At 35.8% G+C, this 18,517-nt stretch overlaps 1 protein-coding gene across 1 annotated transcript; it reads right to left on the minus strand.

Annotated features, from left to right (window-relative positions):
• Positions 1–64: 64 nt before the first annotated feature.
• On the minus strand, positions 65–16,168 carry LOC146140481 (protein transport protein Sec23A-like). The gene is made up of 18 exons (XM_083391734.1): positions 15,905–16,168; positions 13,640–13,697; positions 13,057–13,212; positions 12,640–12,807; positions 12,082–12,158; positions 11,755–11,899; positions 10,172–10,330; positions 9,849–9,964; positions 9,657–9,780; positions 9,412–9,582; positions 8,197–8,303; positions 7,463–7,616; positions 4,865–4,942; positions 4,101–4,262; positions 2,923–3,009; positions 1,663–1,787; positions 1,060–1,159; positions 65–794 (listed from the first exon to the last, which is right to left on the minus strand). Exons 1-18 carry the CDS (start codon positions 16,123–16,125, stop codon positions 705–707), a joined length of 2,298 nt encoding a protein of 765 aa, XP_083247860.1. The 5' UTR covers positions 16,126–16,168; the 3' UTR covers positions 65–704.
• Between the last annotated feature and the right edge of the window lie 2,349 nt (positions 16,169–18,517).

Below are 18,517 nucleotides of genomic sequence, written 5' to 3' on the forward strand. Positions count from 1 at the left end.
AAAGCCATCACTTAAAATAAGAGAAATTTTTATGTGCTTGATTGGTCTTTTTATTTCAAAGTATGCAATTGAAGCGAAATAAAAGCATTTTTTTATCATTTCCCGCGATTAGCCAGTGATTCACTTGCACATTAGCGCATGAGTTCGCTTGAGAACAGCGGATGTTCTTAAATTTAGTTGTTTGGGTTGTCATTTCTAAAATATTCAAGGCCGCGCTAAAAACCGCGATTGGTCCCTGACACGCGTCATTCAATTAAGATTGTTACACTGCGGATTTTAAACCAAAAAAGTCTTGTCCTTTTCAAATATTTAATACACAGATAAACAGAAAAGCATATGCATCTTTGGCCTATAAAAGTATCAATGGAACCAAGTGTATTTTTTTCAAATATCACGTACGTAAATAACAAGTGCTTCATTCACACTTTACAGTACTATACGTACCTATAGTTCTATGGCCAACGGTTGCAGAGCCCTATTGGACGATGTGGACAACCAAGCAGCAAAAAACATAAAATATTACGCTTCTACGTTTATTATGAATTTAAAGCACGAAAAACACGGTAAAAAGCTTAGGAATATTTAGTTAAAGCACGAAAAAGCAAGTATTGCAACTTGGAAGGGAAGAATCTTTCTCCATGTCAAAACGGTTTCATAATTTCGAAACGGTTTCTCAATTTCGAAAGTGGGATTCTTTACAAGCATTATGAGGCGCTCGACACGGCTAGTTTTTTAAGGTGATCCATAAAAACTTGCAAGCTAACGTCATCGGTTAACACAGCAGCTGATCCGTCCTGTCATTTAGAATAAAACAGGAGTTATGAAAGGTAATCCATATATTTCAACTTTATTTCTATTCATACGTTGCATTGATAATAAAAAAACTGGACAATCGGTATTTTTTTTTATTAATATTAATGTCAAAAAACACACAAAATGGTACATACGAGTGCGACACACATCGTGTTTTGTTTAGAATGTGTTCATCGTGTAAATTGAGATCATTTAGGACTAAGCAAAAACATTTATAAGGAAAAATATTTTAGCAGAAAACCTTACCGACTGTCCTCCGAAAATCGTGTTGTTATACGTTTGAGACGGGTTGACTTTGTGGAAAAGGAAACGAGCCTGGCTCCCTCCTTGTTGGGTTTGAATGTATCTAGGAAATAAACAAACCACAAAAATCAAAGGCAATTTTGACTAATATATCCCAATTCAATTTTAACTGTCGACATAAGCATACGCAAAAAGTCTGATTCGTTGAACAGTTGTTATTATAGTTCGCTGAGTTATGCATAAAACTAATGAAGTTACGAATATGCGATTTTAGTGGAATTAATAGTCAAGTAACTATATCTCTTAAACCTAACTGCACTTTTATTTTAATTTTCGCTAAACCGACTATAAACACAACAAGAATGCAATTTATGCGAATCTTTGAGGCCTAAAGTTATTCGTTTGTCCAAGTTTTCAAACTTGCCTTTTTACATGTTTATGAAGCAGTGACAAACAATGAAATTACCGACAATCCCAACGACAGCTGCACGCAGTCCCAATGATTTTTATAACAAGCAAATTAAAAAGGCGTAATATAGAAATTGTATCATACATTCATCAAAAAGCATGCTGTATAAAGTGAAAGAAACTTTTTGTCGTACTAACCTCGGGATTGGGAATCTTGTTGCCAAGATATCTTGTGCGTCATCTACAGGAGCTTGCATCAACTGACGGAAGTTCTCGTATTCCGGTTTTTCGTGGTAGCCGGCCTTCTTCCATTGAGCTATCGTCTGCAACAAATCAAGTATTTTGCTGTGACGAGAAACACCAAATAATGCATGGTCCAAATAAAAACGACGCACTTCTGTCATGTTGATTTGTTGATTGTTTTTTATGTAAGTTACAACGTAAAAAAAACGTTTTCATCAAACGCTTCACACCAAATATGGAACACTAAAACCGATTGAAAGAGTAATAAAATCCAATGACACGTCATGGTCAAGCGTGGCGGAATTTCGAGTGATGTCAGAAATACGCGCCAGATTAAAAAAGGGAGGGCCGCCGCGCGTTAAAAGGTCGTAAATGGCTGCTGGCGAATCCGCGAGAATTATCGCACCAAAACATCGCCATAAATTTTTAAATTATCCAATACTGGCTTGACGACGTGCTTGATGGTATTTTATAAGTGAGTACGCCGAAAATCGACCGATTGTTGTGTTGTTACTTTAAAAAAATTTATTTAGAATGTTTAACCTTAGGCCACAACAGAAACATACAGATAAAGTATATTTATTATAATCTACATATAAACTTCTTGTAGATTTCTCGTCATTATTTATAAAAGGTAACACCATGAATCACAGGGTTTTTCGCCTTTTATTTGAAGGGAAACATGGTAAACTTTCAAATAGAACGTCTTGGTATTTAATTTGGAACAAGTTTCTGGTTGGAAGACGATTCGATTTGGTCGATAATTGCTGGGATGACGTGTGTGTAATTAGGGGCATTCCAATGAATCGACCAACGACTTGTAGTTAAAGTCAAACCTAATTCTTTAAAACCGGAAACGAAAGCTGTGTAAAAATTCAACTTATAACGCAATCAACACAACATGAAAAACTGTATTCCCATATAGCTAAAAGTATAATTTAAAGGGTAAAAATGTCCAGAAAACTTTCAATTTAGTAAATTAGAATCAAGCAAATCGTTGGCAAGAAATTAAGTGATAGTATTTATTAAAACAAAATTGCATTGTTCACTACAGTTTTAGGGAACCAGTACAAAATGACGCAAAGTAGTATTATTGGCACCAATTTAACAAGTTTAAAATTACGATAAAAAAAAATGTGTTTGTTGGAATGCAAAAAAAGGGAATGATAACTTCTGGTATTCGATCTCAGAGAACAACTATATATTTACACATACTTCTCCGTGGAAGATGAGAACTTGGAAAAAGGTGTCCAAAAGGAGGATTTTGTCCGGCTGAATGCTGGTGCTGTCCAATAGGACCGGCTGTATGGTAAATAAAACATTTAGGTCAAACAAAGTTGATTATTATAAGATAGAATCAATTTTTTTGCGCTCTAATAATGTCGGCCGGGTCAAGTTGTATCTTATTTGAAAATCAACAAATGTTCTCGTTACCCGCAAATTGAAATTACACAGTAAGCAGTGGTCAGCACTCAACATGATCGTTGATGAGGCACGACGTATGACAAACACGCGTTGTACAGGGTCACAAGTTTAAGGCGCGTGTAGCTGGAAACTATCCAAGACAGCGACAATCAGCAAGCACGCGCGGTTTTGAAAGCCCGTTTAAAACACTACAAACGACGTCGATTTTCAATCAAGCACCCCTGACATAATAAAAGGCTAAATACAGGCGTTGAAGGCGGGGCGATAAATTTTTAATGGAACCCACCGGGCAACGCGTCTAGGAGCTTCCCGAGAAAGCAAAGGCAGCTTGTGCGGCATGCCGCCGATCGTTCAAACCGTCTGGGCGGGGATCAATAAATAAGCGCCGGCGCAGTGGGAAATGGGGGCGCACTGGCTCACCGATAATCCATTAACATTCCTATCTCTTTTTCGCAAAAAAAGGAAGTGCGGTAATGAGACGACTGAAAAAGTAGTTTTGCCCCGTCACAAACGAAACGCGAGAGACTAGCCAACCCAATTTTCCTTCCCGTCATGTGCTTGCATTTGAAAAATCGGTACAGCGAGTGTCGACAATTTGCTTTACTCAGCGGGATCGCCGCGATCGATTGCCGTTCGCACTGTCCCTTGGCAACAATTTCGTTTCGCGGTGCTCATGGTACTGGCATTATGAAGGTTTGATGCGACAGTGGCGCGATGCGCGGTACACCAGCAGTGAAGTCACATTGGGACCGCTAGTTTGAAAGGTGCTGATCTAAGAGACCTTGAGCTGCTGACAAATTGACTGACTGATCCTGAAGTGGTTTTCGCAAACAGAGCGATAGTCTCTTTACGATACTCCCAGAAGTAAAGTAAAATATACAACAACGCACTAAAACCGCAATTAAATGTCATTTTTTATAGCTGCATTTTTTCGAAAGAACATAAACGTTAAAAAAAAAAGATTTTACCTCCGGTGGTCCATTGAATGAGTAGCTGTACAGCACGGGTTGAATCATGATAAGCGAGTTGGTGAGATCCTGTCTGTCAAACTGGTAGCGGTAGTAGGCGGTCTCGTCTGGACTGTGGCCAAAAACTTGCAAGAAGCTTGATCGGCGAAGGTGAAACATGAACTGGAAGGACATTGCAAACAACGAAAAATGACCACAAGTTGCTTTTCAAAGTTTACAATAAAGTAAACCCTGTGCGCACAATACCTTCAGCTGAAAAAAATTCGAACCTCTCCCGTACATAGACATTTTATTATTAGTGTTCGTTAATAAAAATAAAAAACTAATAACCCAGCAAAGCAAAAAAACATGTATATAGTTTCCTTGATAAATTTTATAGCATTTAAGATTGTCAGAGGAATACGTTTTGTGTAAGATTCAACGAAAATATTTGACTCTGTAGCATGAAACATGTTTATTGTTCATATTAAGAATCGACGGGTCTATTAAGCAACTAGATACTAGACTGATAACAAAGGAACAAACAACTAAGACTACGCTTTAAATACAGTATAAAGCCCATCTGAATAAATGTTGAATGCCAGTTATAACATTTGATAAGATAAGCACATTGAACCAACGATCTGCAAGATACTAAATGGTAAAATCTACGGAAAGTTACAGAAATAGTGCTGTAATATCTACAAAAGGAAAACCTCTCATCTCGTTTATAAAGTCAATATATATATTTATATGCCGATATACATCTTCAGAGCGGGGTTCACCTGAGGATAGAGTGAAAAGTTCTCCGCGAATCTAAAGGTCTCCGGTGCGTCTTTTTGAAAGTCGCCAAACTTTTGACACTGCAAATAAAACATTTTAAAAGTGTTGTCTTAAACAGATGTATATAGCCTCCTCTAAAACAATATATTTGGTTAGAGCATATTAACACATTACCGTGCTATCCGACAAACATGACGCTTAAACACAGCAAATCTGATAATGCAGTAACTGTTATTTATGAGGCCATTTTGAAACGCAAAAGGGTACAAACTTTACAAGACAAAAACAATAAAAAAATTTACGCCAGATAAGATAAATCAACGATTTAGAGTTTTCGCCCTTTTCACCTTTATTATCCTAGGTTAGTGGTTCCCGACCGGGGTACCGTTTTTTCAAAGATGTGGAGACATTTTTCGTCTTTTTAGCGAATATTTCAATAGTGTCGCTATCTACTTATCTTAAATGAAAGGTAGTGCAAGCCAAAAAGGCCTGAAAATACTGTACGAAGTACTCCTTTTATATATTTTGTGTTCTACGTCGCCATTTTTTTAAACGCAGATTCGATTTGTAATGACTAGAACGTTTCGTGTGCCATAAAACTGTTTGGCGTCATGCGTTTAAACCTAAAACTTAACAATGAATTGCATTCGTTATATACTTTACTGTAATTGTTGTTAATGGCCTTTTCATGAATGTGTTTTACTGGTGCATAAACTGAATATGCCGCTTTGGCGAAATAATTGTTTATTGCTGCAAACGTCTCACACCGCATATACGCAGGTTTTGTGCCTAAGATTTACTTGTTTAAAATGGCGTCAGCGAAGGAATAATCAACCAGCGAAAACCTGTTTTATGTGAATTTCATAAAGACATGACCATTTATATATTATAATGCTGTTAATGGAAATACAACATAAACAAGCCAGCGAAGTATAACAATACATGTAAAACAAATCAATTTGACAGAAGTAATTCACTGAATATTGCACAAACCACACCAAATTAAATAAATCTCATTTTATTTTGACCACTTTGATCAATAAAAGAGCGCAAGAGCGATGGAAAAAGAGGGTGCCCGGGCCCAAGAATAACTTGGGAATTCACATCCTGTCAATTGAGGCGACCAATACCACTGCTCCTTCCGGCCCAATTAGGTTGAAGAGTGTTTTTCGGAGTAAGGCGATAATAAGGAAAGAGAGCAAAGTCGCGCTCGAACTAACGCCTTTAACGCAAGCGAGGTTGCGTGTCTCTTTGGCTCTTGCAATGTGCGTAACGACGCGACGTGCTAACGGCGTCGTCAATTATTCACACAGAAAACGAGGTTTTCGTTGAGGACGCAAAGGTTAACAAACAAGCTGAGTGCTAGCTTGCAGAAAAGCAGTGACATCAAGTTGCAAAGGGTTAATGGTAAAAAAACACTGCTTCGGTATTGCAATTGGACGGTTTTAAATTGTGCCTATCGAATTTCACATTATCTTTTCTCGTTTAAACTTCACAGAGCAAAATGAATATTTTGGTTGGACTATAGTTTAGTTATACTGCTCGACAACGTGCCTAGCGACCGGAAACTAGTTGATTTCGCTTTAAATATGTATTTTCGACCATATACAATCGGTCAACCATGATTAAATTTTAAAACGACCAAAATCCATCTAGATGCCCTGCAATTTTCTGCAGTGCACTTAACCACTTGTGTAAAAACAAATTTTGCATCCAATCAGAGTGGCAGTCTGACAGGCACCAACATTTTGCTTTTTAAAAGCTATTAAGTTAATTCTTTGATTCGAAAAAAGATGCAATAGTAAGACATCACGTTAATACGACAAAATGTCGGTGCAAACCCCCAAGGAGCCTTTTGAGCCTTGTTAACGAGGAGCCTGAATGTCACACAATCTTTCGCCCGTGTATTTTAGTGTGTTGGCAAAACCACTGACACAACACTACCATTAACTGTCGCGGTCGACTGTCGGATCGACATTATCACAATGACACAGAAGTCAGAACACAAAAATTGTATAGTACCGTATACTAAGTTGAAATACTTGACGTCAGTCAAGCTAGTAAAAGCACCTTTTTTATTTCTAATTGAGGTGCACTAAACCATGGATTAATCTTTTGGATTTTCCTTGTCACTGTATACAAAATTGAAGAAACAAACTCGCTTACGGCAAATATTGCATAGGAAGGCTTTCTATTTGTATATATAACCAGCACTATCGCAAAGTTATACTGTTCAACGGTTGTTTTTTTTTGAACAAACATATATTTAAGTCAATCGCGCCACGTCGCGCCATAAACGAAAAGCTAATATACATGACAAAAACTCGGACCTAATTGACGTTGGTTGTTGTGTGCGCCACTGTATCGGCATGCGCCCCTAGGTTGAGGGGAATAGGTTTTCTTTTGGCTTATTTTCTTTGGCTTGCTGTTTATAAATGTTTTACAGGCTTCCTGTTGATTTTAGGGCTAGCATTTTAAAAAGGGGTGGCAAAAAGTAATAATTAAAGTATTCTTAGTAAAGAAATTGCTATGATATTTGCATTTTAAAATTTAGTGTTAACATCGCGACCAAGATTAGATTTATCTTGATGTGAACTTACCAGTCTGATAAGCATTCGATCTAGCCACCGCAATACGTCCTGGCCCTCGTCGCTCTGTGATCTGTGGATGGCCAGTCTAGACATGAGAACGGCTGCCGCCTCCTGATCGAAGCCGGCCGCTATGTGTTGCTGACCGGTATTCGGGTCGGCCCAACTTAATTCGAAACAAAGATTAGATTATTTTATAGATACAAGCAGTTTGGGGGATTTGCGACCTATTTGTGTTATCTGGGTTCATATCACTAACAAGTTGTTAGTTAAAACTGTAAAACTAATTGCCAATAACAAGCAGTCATGGTCGTTAATAATTGTCGATTCTTGCCTATACTTCCATATGTTGGCATTTATTTGTTTCTATCATTAGTGCTACTTAAACAGTGGGTCACGTACTGGTGAAAGTATACAGTATGTACGCAAGTCGTACTAGTATGCAATCAGATAAAAACTAGCCCCATTAATTATTACTCAAATATGGCAGAATCCATGCTTAGGGTTACTTAGCGTTTCTAACACTTAAGTTAAGTTAAATATTGATGGAGAGTTAAAGATTTATTTGAAGAAAATTTATAAACTTAATTTCACAAAAACGTTTGTTTTTATATTTTTGTGGTAGTCACATACAGATAGGCGGTAAGAAATGTACACTAAGTTGAGCCTGTGGTCAGTATACGCATTGGCCCATATAACAGATTAGACAATAATAAAGAATATCTCGAAGAGATAAATGTACTTACTTCCTGGCGATGGTGGTGACCCGGATTCTTCGTTGACCGCTTGAGTGAACGTACTGCGTAATAAATTGGACGGTGCCCCTGCCCCCTTGCGGTATTGGGGCGTTGTGCTGTAATAATAATGCTATAAATGGCTTGAGCTTATTAAACCGTGTCTGGACCATTCTTGTAAAAAAGAGTTCAAAGAAAGTACAACATTCCACATGACTTTTTGACGCGAAAACGTATTTCAGTAAGATGAACCTCATAAAACGACATTGCACGTCTATTTATTCAATTATGCCGAAATAGGTGCCAACAGGATCCTTTTAAGCCATTATGTGACTAGAAATCGTAATACGCTTAGAGCAGGGGTCGGCAACCTTTTCCCAATTGCGGTCCTGACCGAAACTGAAAAATGTCTCGGCGGGCCGTATTAAATTTAAACTGATAATTTTGTTAAAATTTAAAGTATTAATTGTATTTCATTATAATAACTGGTAATCAGGAACGGACCTGTTTTTTGTTGCATTTGAAAATCCGCTAATTAGCCTACATTTAAAAAAGGCATTAAAGTGTAAATAAAAATATGCGATAAGTGTAATAGTTAAACTAGTTTATGATGTAATTTAATTAGGCTTGCTAAACTCTTGATAATATATATGTTTAGATTTAAAAGACGCAATCAACTATAGTGTGAAGCATAATAAAATGAATTCAGATATACTAGGTTAGCAAAACTTTCATTGTTGATGGTTCCAGTTCATGTAAGGCGCCTTTATGCTGAAACTAATTTCTGGAAACGCAAACATACTAGTGTAAGACCAAGATTTGCGCAAAGCAAGCACATTGTTTTAATTTATGTAGTTAAAATAGACAAAAAAAAGTATTAGAAACGGCCTCTTGCCTAGTTTTGAAAAGATGTGGCGGCCGAATAATTTACACTGGCAGGCCGCAACCCGTAGGTTGCCAACTCCTGTGCCTTAGTTTGCCAACCCCTGGCTTAAATGACGAAAAAACGAAATGGAGGGTAAAAGCGGGTTATTGCAACGTGACATTCCGGCTGTTTAAAGAGGATGATAATGCCGAGATATCGAGGTTTTTAGTTATATTTTTCTACTTGCAAAACTCTGATAATATTGAACCGACAATGTTTTTAAAAAAATAAAACAGAACTGTATTCCAATCTATCCATTTCTTGTAATGTGGTAAACAATAATGTGGTAAACGCTAAATCACCTGATTTACGATTTCAAGAAAGAATGCAAAGGTGGAAGATGGATCGATGCCGGTTGCCCTCCACTGACAAGTTCCTCCGATACCGATCTCTGTTTCGGACACACACGGTGCTCTCACGTTAAGGGACACACACGGTCCTATTACTCCGTTTACCTTGATCTCACGCGACGTCTAACAAGAACAGAGTAACGCCGTTACTGAATAATTGTCCCTTTACCTCGCGCTATTCAAATAATTGATGGTACCTTAACTTCTATGGAAGCGTTGAATCCCATGTTGAACTCGCCTTTTGCGTCTTTGGAGAAAACCTTTTGAAATGTTTGTTTGAACAGCGACGTGTTGAAAGAGTCGCCCATCACCATCAAACCACTTTTCGAAAAAAAATGCGTTAAATTAAGGCACAAACAAATGCACTACATAAAAAACAATGGTGTTACCCGGTTAAATTGGTGCAGCACTTCATCTCATGCAAGCCTGTCTGGTCAAGTGCACAGGCATAAATGTCGATTGTGTGCCCACTATTGGCGGCACGTGTTGACAATGCTTCGTAATGCTAAATTACAAAAGTAAACATCCAATTTAATTGACAGCTTTAAGAAAAAAATAATTATTATACAGTTAATGACAAGTTGGTCAGTTTTTCTTAAGCAGTTAACAAAATTAAGATAGTTTTTTGTAAACAGCAAAAATAAAATTAAAATTTTGTCAAAAAAATAAGTGTGACAACCAATAGACGCACACTATTTTTTTCTTAGCCAACCTTGACTGCTTTCTTTGTGTGTTTGTTGTTGTCTTTTTCAATGTCATACCAGGAGCGGATGGTGTTTTCTAGGTTATCGTCGATAATCATACCAGGACCTTGAGTGCAAGGCCCACCCATGAACAACATAATGCGTGCAGGAATATTAGGGAAGGCACACTGTTCACAACAAATGTAAAAAGTATCCAGTTTTGTTTAATTAATATTTACAATGTTGTAAACCGATTTATTTGCAATTTTCCTTTAGGACATAAATAATAAAAAGCAATCCACAATTTTTTTAAAAATTGATTCAAATAAGTATAAACCAGGGATGTCCAACCCGCCTGATGTTTACGTGCGGCCCACCACTTATTCTCACTTTCAGTTGCATTTATTTATAACAATTGTTTCGACTATCATCAAAACATGTAGACAGTGGCGTAGGAGCATATGCTGCCGCCCCTGGCTTTCGTTGAAAATGCCACCCCAAAAAGTAGACTGCAGCAAATTTTGAAATACTTTCATGTTCAAGCAATCTTATCAATAAAAATAATTACAAATAATGTGCCGCGTCTCAGAAGTTCTATATTGCTTGAGAAAGAAGCCTCACTGTCTCAGCGTTAAGGCCAAAAATAAAAGACAAAAAATGGAGAACAAATGTATGAGGCAAATAAAAGATCTATAGCTGCCTCAAAATTGAACTTTTCGAGCTTTCGCCGAAGAAAATCAGCAATAATATCTTCAAAATCAAGTTTTTGAACATAGTCTCTTTCTATAGAATCGATAGAGCTGATGGCTGATCATCATTCATGGTAGAATGTAAATACGACACTATCATTTTGAGCTTTGAGAAACTCCTCTCACAGCTCACAATTGAAACACTAATGGTAAGATAAAGTTTCAGACACAAGCATAAATATGGTGCCGAATCAAGTAGGTGTGATTTAGCTAGCCACTGTAAATCATCACACGCTGTTGCATTAAGATCAAACGTGCATGGTTTCATTGCTTCGCACCAGCCATCTGTCAATTTCCACAGCTAACTCCAAAAATTCATTTTGCCGCCCCCTTGCAGCCTGCCGCCCCTGGCGCAGAGCCAGAAACGCCAAGAGGCTGCTACGCCACTGCGTTAGAACGCGCAGTATTTGATGAAGGCCTAATCTCATATATTTTCTGAGACTATAATTGAGTCTAATGCCGCAGTTTAACAGCCATTGAACGCTTGTGCAGCCATTATTGTTAAGCAATGTGTGCTTTTGCGGACTGTTTTAAGGAAATATATCAGCCCAAAGGTGTCGTACTATGGGATGATACGGCATGCAAACTCAATTTGTCGCGCGCTGGAATTCACTTGCATATTTGTGCACGAGTTTACTCTCGAAGAGTGGATGTTTATCAGTTAAGTTCTTTTATGACATCACGGAATGACGTAACTTCTGACGTCACCCCCTTGAATTTAATGGGTTTTGCGATCCATCGAAATTTTTGTGGCAAATTGCGGCTTATTCTGGTAAAATGTTGGACATCCATGGTACTATAAACACTGGTCTAGACAACAATGAGATATTTTTTTCTATTCAATTACAACAATATAAATAAACCTCCAATAGTCCAACAGCAATGGATAAAGCAGTTCCAACAGATCGAAGTGGCCTTTTACCCTGACTAACTGGCCACGGATCACGTTGTAATTCTCCTAATAGGTCAGTAACAAACATGTCGCATTTATGAAGTGGTTGAAGGAATCTAATAAAAGAAAACACATACTAATTCCAATATAGCTTAAACTATATATATTTCAGTTTTTTAGTAGGTTGAGGATGTTTAGGTACTGGTGGTAACCGAATAGGTTATATTAGTCTTGTATAAACTCTTTGTTAATAAAATTGAATAGATATATAATTGATAATGTAAAGTAATGTTCATACCTGTTTGCAGGTAAATTCTGAGGAGTGGGTTGTTGTCCCTGACCCGCTCCTGGGGATTTGTTTAACCCAAGCATTTCCTGCAATATAATGTTGATGAAAACACTTGTAAGTCACTGATTCCAATGACTTGATATAACGCCATTTGGACTCATGACTTGAAGAAATGGGTTATTTAACTATATCTTAGGACTTAAAAAATTATGTGTCATTAGTTTCATTTTTGGTGTTTGTGCATAATATTGGTTGGATTGAAATGAATTTACTAATTTTAATAGTTTTAGGTTATTTTTTTCCCAATGACCCAATTACACTACATGGAGTTGACTTTGGTAACCAATGACGAGTAATTGAGGACTTAACTTTCTATTTATTGAAAATGACTTGACAGGGAATTAAGTCACTTCAAAATGATTTTATACAGCACTGCAAATAGTAAGAAAATTGGCTTAGGCAAATATAAAACTAGTTTTTTTAAATAATAGAAAAAAAATTATTCATTCTATTTATTCGAGCTTCATCCATATCTAAATTATATTGGAATATACAATTAATGCTTACCTGGATTTGCTTGGCTGTCAGGTCTTTGGTTCCTCTAAAAACATAGGATTTCGAGATTCCTTCAGTTCCTAGTTCATGCACCTGAACCATCTTTCCATAGGTTATTAAACCAACCATTGCATTGTTTGGCAAAAGACTAAGTGACATTTGCAGAGATTCTTTCATAGCCTATCAAAAAATATTACAGTTTAGTAGCACATAAACGTACACAACTTTTGAAATACTAGTACGTTGACAAATACTTTGTTAAACAAAAACCATGATTTGCTTAAAACTAACACAACATGTAAAAAGTTACAAAAAAAAGGTTGCAAAACAATAATTTTTCAAAAGTTGCAAAAAAATATTTTTTTATTGAAATTGAGTAAATCAAATTACAGTATTACAAATGTTGCAAAAACTACTAAACTGTCTTACTTGTAAATCCTCCTCATCCATACATGTATCTAAAACAAAGAGAAATACCGGACCCACAGTAGCTGGTGTGGGTATTTGGTATTCCAAAGTGGTAAACTGAGGTATCAGTTCAGCTGGTTGATGGCTTTCTGTAATCGCAGCATAACTCGCTGGAAACTAACAAGATAAAATAAGTGACTTTATTCAAATATTGTTCAAATTGACAAAACATTTTTCATAAATATGGAGGAATAAATGATGTTCATTTACATTTATGTAAATGTTAAGGATGTTACTTTTTTATTTTAATGCTAAGCTTTTTCAATATTCTAAGTTTGGCTGTACGTTAAATTTGTTACTGTTCAGGAGGCAGAGCTTATAAAACAACAAGAAAAGATGACATTTAAAATTGTTACAACCATTCCGCTTATTGGCAATCCTTTAATATATTTATATGAATTGTGCAGACAAATCTTTTTGTAAAAAAATGGTTTTATCTATAAGTGCATGGTTGGTTGCATATAAACAAAAACTAAATAAAAAATGATGTTTATCGTCAAATCTTTACATAAAATGATGTGAATCTAATATCACAATAACTTACTGGATTTCGCTGATAACAAAAATTACAAGTCCATATCTTGCTTCTGTAGTCAACCGCACTATAATAAATAAATACACAAATGTTTATAAATATTTAAACTTCTAAACACACATATCTTAAGTTGGAACAAATAAATAAAACACTAAATTGAATATTTTTGATTGAAGGATGGAATGCACTCAGTGGCGTATCCAGGGAGGGGTTGGGGGTTCAGACCCCCCCTTTTCGTAAGTGACATTATAGTTTTTTGTTCGTTTTTGTCGGAGTTTCACTCACCGTCCGAAGCTGCGTGTTTTTAAATGTAATTGGGTCACGCGTCTTGAGCTAATGCGAAACCAAAATCAAAACGCCATTTTTCGTCTTTTGTTTGGTCGACCGTAAAGGCCAGATACTTTTTCTCTTTCGCCTTTCGTTATTCGTTCAGGTTGGCTAATCAGCAAGTGTGTGTTTGACAATTAATAATTAAATCAAGCGGTTTCCGCTTTTTTCTGTCTGAAAACGTCGAGTTAGACGGTGCTGATGTTTCTCGCTGTTTGTTGTCTGCGTTAATATCAGATGTTGGTGTAAGACTGGGGTCGGCAACCTACTGTATCGGGCCCGTCGCCTCTTTGACAAACTATACACGAGTTCATTTCAAATACTTTTTGACTATTTTAACTATGCAAATGCGAAAATGTTTCGCGCTTCGCGCGAATGATTTTACTACGTCCCATTTGTTAACGTTTTGATGCTGAATTTTGAACTAGATCAGTGCTTCTTTACCGTTGCGCCATGGAAAGCTGCCAATTGCGTCGCGGACAAACCGAAAACGTATTCAAAAATATTTGACATATATTTTTTAACATTTTTTATTAACGGCAATGTAATAAAAACTTGGAAGAAATTTAAAAGAAACGCCGTTATCACCAAAAAAAAATCGCTTTGATTGGAAAAAGACACAATTAGTAGATCCAATGATTTCATCAAACACACTGTATTTCGAAATATTGACTCTATTTAACTGGACTGTAACAATACAGTAAACCATACATTTTATATAAAGTAAAATAACACACACATCTCTATATATATGTATTAGGTTTTACAAGCAAACACAGCTTGGTCTAAAAATAATTAATAGAAACCCAATACTAAATTCTTCTAATGTTATAAAGACATTTAAACTTTTGTACAGCCTTTTAGCACATAAGCCCCCCAAATACTAAATTTTTCCAATGTTATAAAGACATGTAAACTTTTGTACGGCCTTTTAGCACATAAGCCCACAGGATACTAGAGTGTTGGCATACCTTGGAAATTATTAGTAGCTGTACATTTTGTAATTAACAAAACTTTTATCACATTTTTTTTATAAATATCTATTTATCTCTACAATGACTTTGCAATGTAACAAAATCTAATTAAATGATTTTGCTTGGGTCGCTTCAAATATTTATCAATAAGGCCCAACCTGGTGAAAAATTAGTTGTCTCGTAGTCTGTATGAAGTAATAATTTCCCAAAAAACTGTTATATTATTATCACTATATTTAAAAGTAGAACATAAAATTGTTTTGAATCCGGAGATATTCAATAAATTTGTTTTTTATAGTACAAATTTGGGCACTCTTTCACTATTGTACGTAAAAATTAATAAATTTTTTTTTTCTTTAAATACTGTATACCACAACACATATTGTTTGGGTTAGGTTGCAGTTTAGCGTTTGGTTGAGGGTGGGTCAAGTTATTATTAATAATAAACATAATATTACTTGACCCACCCTCACCCAAACGCTAACCCGCACCCTAACCCAAACAACATGCGTTGTGGTATGCGGTATTATTATTTTTTTTTTTTTGCATAACTTTTCACGTACAATAGTGAAAGAGCGCCCAAATTTGTATTTTATAGCAGGTATTTTGAACTACTGAAATTTTGTTGCCTAAAATTTGGTATTATATACAATAAAAAAGTTGGGTGGAATACTATTGTTGTCTTTACGTGATTAGTGCAGTAATAATGTTAAGTAAATAAGGCCGTAAGCACAATATTTTGCAAAATCTACCAGAATCACTATGTCACTTCTAAAAAACTATTGCATGTTGCACCATGGCCTGTAAGTTTGCTGAAATACTCTCCAGCTCAATGTTGATCAGGACATGGCTACATTAAACAACCTCCAATTAATAGCAAATATATTTTTGGGGGCATTATCATATGTTTTATCATGATGGTGTTAAAAATAAATAGCACTTTTAATAAGTAAGATAATGAAAGAAAAATTACCACAATGGGTTGAGAACAGCTCTACATGTGTGACGAGTACAAAGGATTGGTTCATATTGGATTGGTGGCATGTCAACTCTTTCTTTCAAGGGGGTGAATAAGCAGGACAGTGGTACAACCATTCTTGTTGCTTCAAGCCTTGAAGAAGGCCACACATTCCAGCTAAGTCGAATTCCATCCCGTTCCTCATTTTGTAAAATATACTCTTGATAAGTTGTCATAGTTAGAACACAATTCCTGTAAGTTTATTGGCTTAGTCAAGTTTAATCTAGAAGCATTAAAACACTATTTAGAAAACAAAGCATGACTTCAAAGCAAAATTAATTAACCAAATTCAAAATCAACAATCAAACCTGACATGCGTTTCACTTAAATTCGATTCAAAGAACCTAAAAGTAATCGAAATGTTGAATATGGGAAATTTTAAGATTTACTGATTTGGAGCAGTCAATATGATACAATTACTATAGGAGCAATATAATAATTTTAGCTCGCTAATACTTTCTATTATAATATACGTTACGTTACACCTACAACGCAGTTAATTCTTCGATGGACAATTGCACATTACTTCGTGAAGTTTTTCTTTATTCGGATGAGATCGATGTATTTTAACAATCTTAAAAAATCCGCTAAATAACCCAGCAGCAATATTAGAGCTTAATTATTGTAACAAAATTATAACGTTAACTGTATTATAAATATTAAAATGTAGGTCGTCTAAACAGTAAAGCTAAAATTATATTTTTAGTGTTTTTTTTAATAATACTCACCAATCATCCACTAAATCAACTTGACACACGTCACCAGTTACAATGTTATAAGGGGATTTACCCTAATTGTATAAATAAAGGCCCAATGGTCTACCAAGCGTAACGTATGTAGCAATTTTAGTCAAAATTTTAAGTTACGCATACTATTTCAAATTTTTATCAAAATAAAGCATAGCAATTCATTCTGTTTAAACTATAGATCTATCGAATGTAATTATTCGGGTGGTGCTGACAGTGTTAAAAACGTGATTGTTTTTACTTTACAGGCCACTCTCCTAAAGATAAACTGCTATTTGATTCAGTTATGTGATGTAATATTACACTTTTGGGTTTGAGTCAAAGTTTAATTTCAGGATTTTTTAATTTTTAATTTGAGTCTACCGTCATGTTGATATAATACTTGTCGTCAATAAAAAACATAAAAACGGAACCTTACAGAAGCTAAAGAAACGACAAGCTCGTCGGTTGTATTCAAATACGTAAAAACTACCTTTTGCTTGATGATTACTACAACAACCCTAGTTTTACAAAAATAAGCGTTCTTAGTGACATTTCCTGAAGTACCGGTAGGCCTACATGCCGCTCACAGTTTATCCATGTTCTGTAAAAATAAAAAAAATGATCAACTAGTCACAAGTCTAAATGGAATCCAGCAATTAGACTGAATTGTTATGCAATCATATCAACGTCGGAATAAAACCAAAATCGGAAGTTCAAATTTAATTTAACAACTATAAAATAAAAATTCGAAATAAGGCTACTTCGAATTAGGACCCAAACCCGTCAGAACAAGACCTAAACCTCCAGAGATCTATATACCAATTTACCTAATTTTAGACCCGATGGCCCCAAAACGGCGGCGCCCAATTATATCATATACCCTATCTAATTTTTTAGGTGCCTTTTGATGGGATTATATCTTATTACTTTATAGCGATTTTTGCGCAGTTGGTTTATTTGGCTATGTCGTTTCGTCCTATTATTCTGCTTTAGATTTTGTTACTGTATAGATGTTATTGTGCATTCAAGTTTGTGCTTCTTTTAAATTAATTGTGTTTTAAAATAATGAAAGTGATTCGAGATAATAAAATTTAATTTAAATTTAAAATTAGAATAATTTTTTAATATTTACCAATAAATTTAGGCATAGAGAGATAAATTGAAGCCTAAATTAAACAATTGAATAAAACCGCATATCTACTAGGTTGGTGACTCGATTTATTTTATGTATTTTTATGTATCTTGACGATAGTCATTGGCGGGCGAGGCGTCTTTGTTGCGCCTGTTTGAGAACTTTTCACGTTTTTCAACGCTTCGGGAAAAAATAATTGATTGCCTATTATCGACTTCCCGGAGACTTGCATTGTCCACAGCGAGTCATCGTTTGTAACTGTGCTTCCCCTGTTGTCCGCCTTTTGTGAGACGGCACACGCTCCACATACAGCTCTGCAATGATCTCGCATCAAAGCATCGGTTACATGAATATTTTTTAAGCACATATATCGGCATCCACTGCACAATGATGATTTCAACTACTGCATTGGTGTATTTTTAACGATCCGATATGTTTGAGACTTTTTTTACTCATCGTTTCGTGTACATGTACAGTCTTTACTCAGAAAATGAACCGCATTGGTCGGCAGTTTAGGGGAACTTGAAACGTGGGCTTTGACTGATACCTTCAGCAGGGTCCAAAACAGAGCTCATAAATCAAATTCGGGTGACTTGTGGTAACCTAGTACAACAACGTTCTTACATGTGTTTCAGACGCTTTAAAGATAACTTACTTTTTACTAACATGTTGTGTACATGTACCTAAAATACTTATGTTTATAGGACT

Source organism: Ascidiella aspersa, chromosome 6, assembly GCF_963924565.1.
Source record: "Ascidiella aspersa chromosome 6, kaAscAspe10.2, whole genome shotgun sequence".
In the NCBI taxonomy this organism is placed as follows: domain Eukaryota; kingdom Metazoa; phylum Chordata; class Ascidiacea; order Phlebobranchia; family Ascidiidae; genus Ascidiella; species Ascidiella aspersa.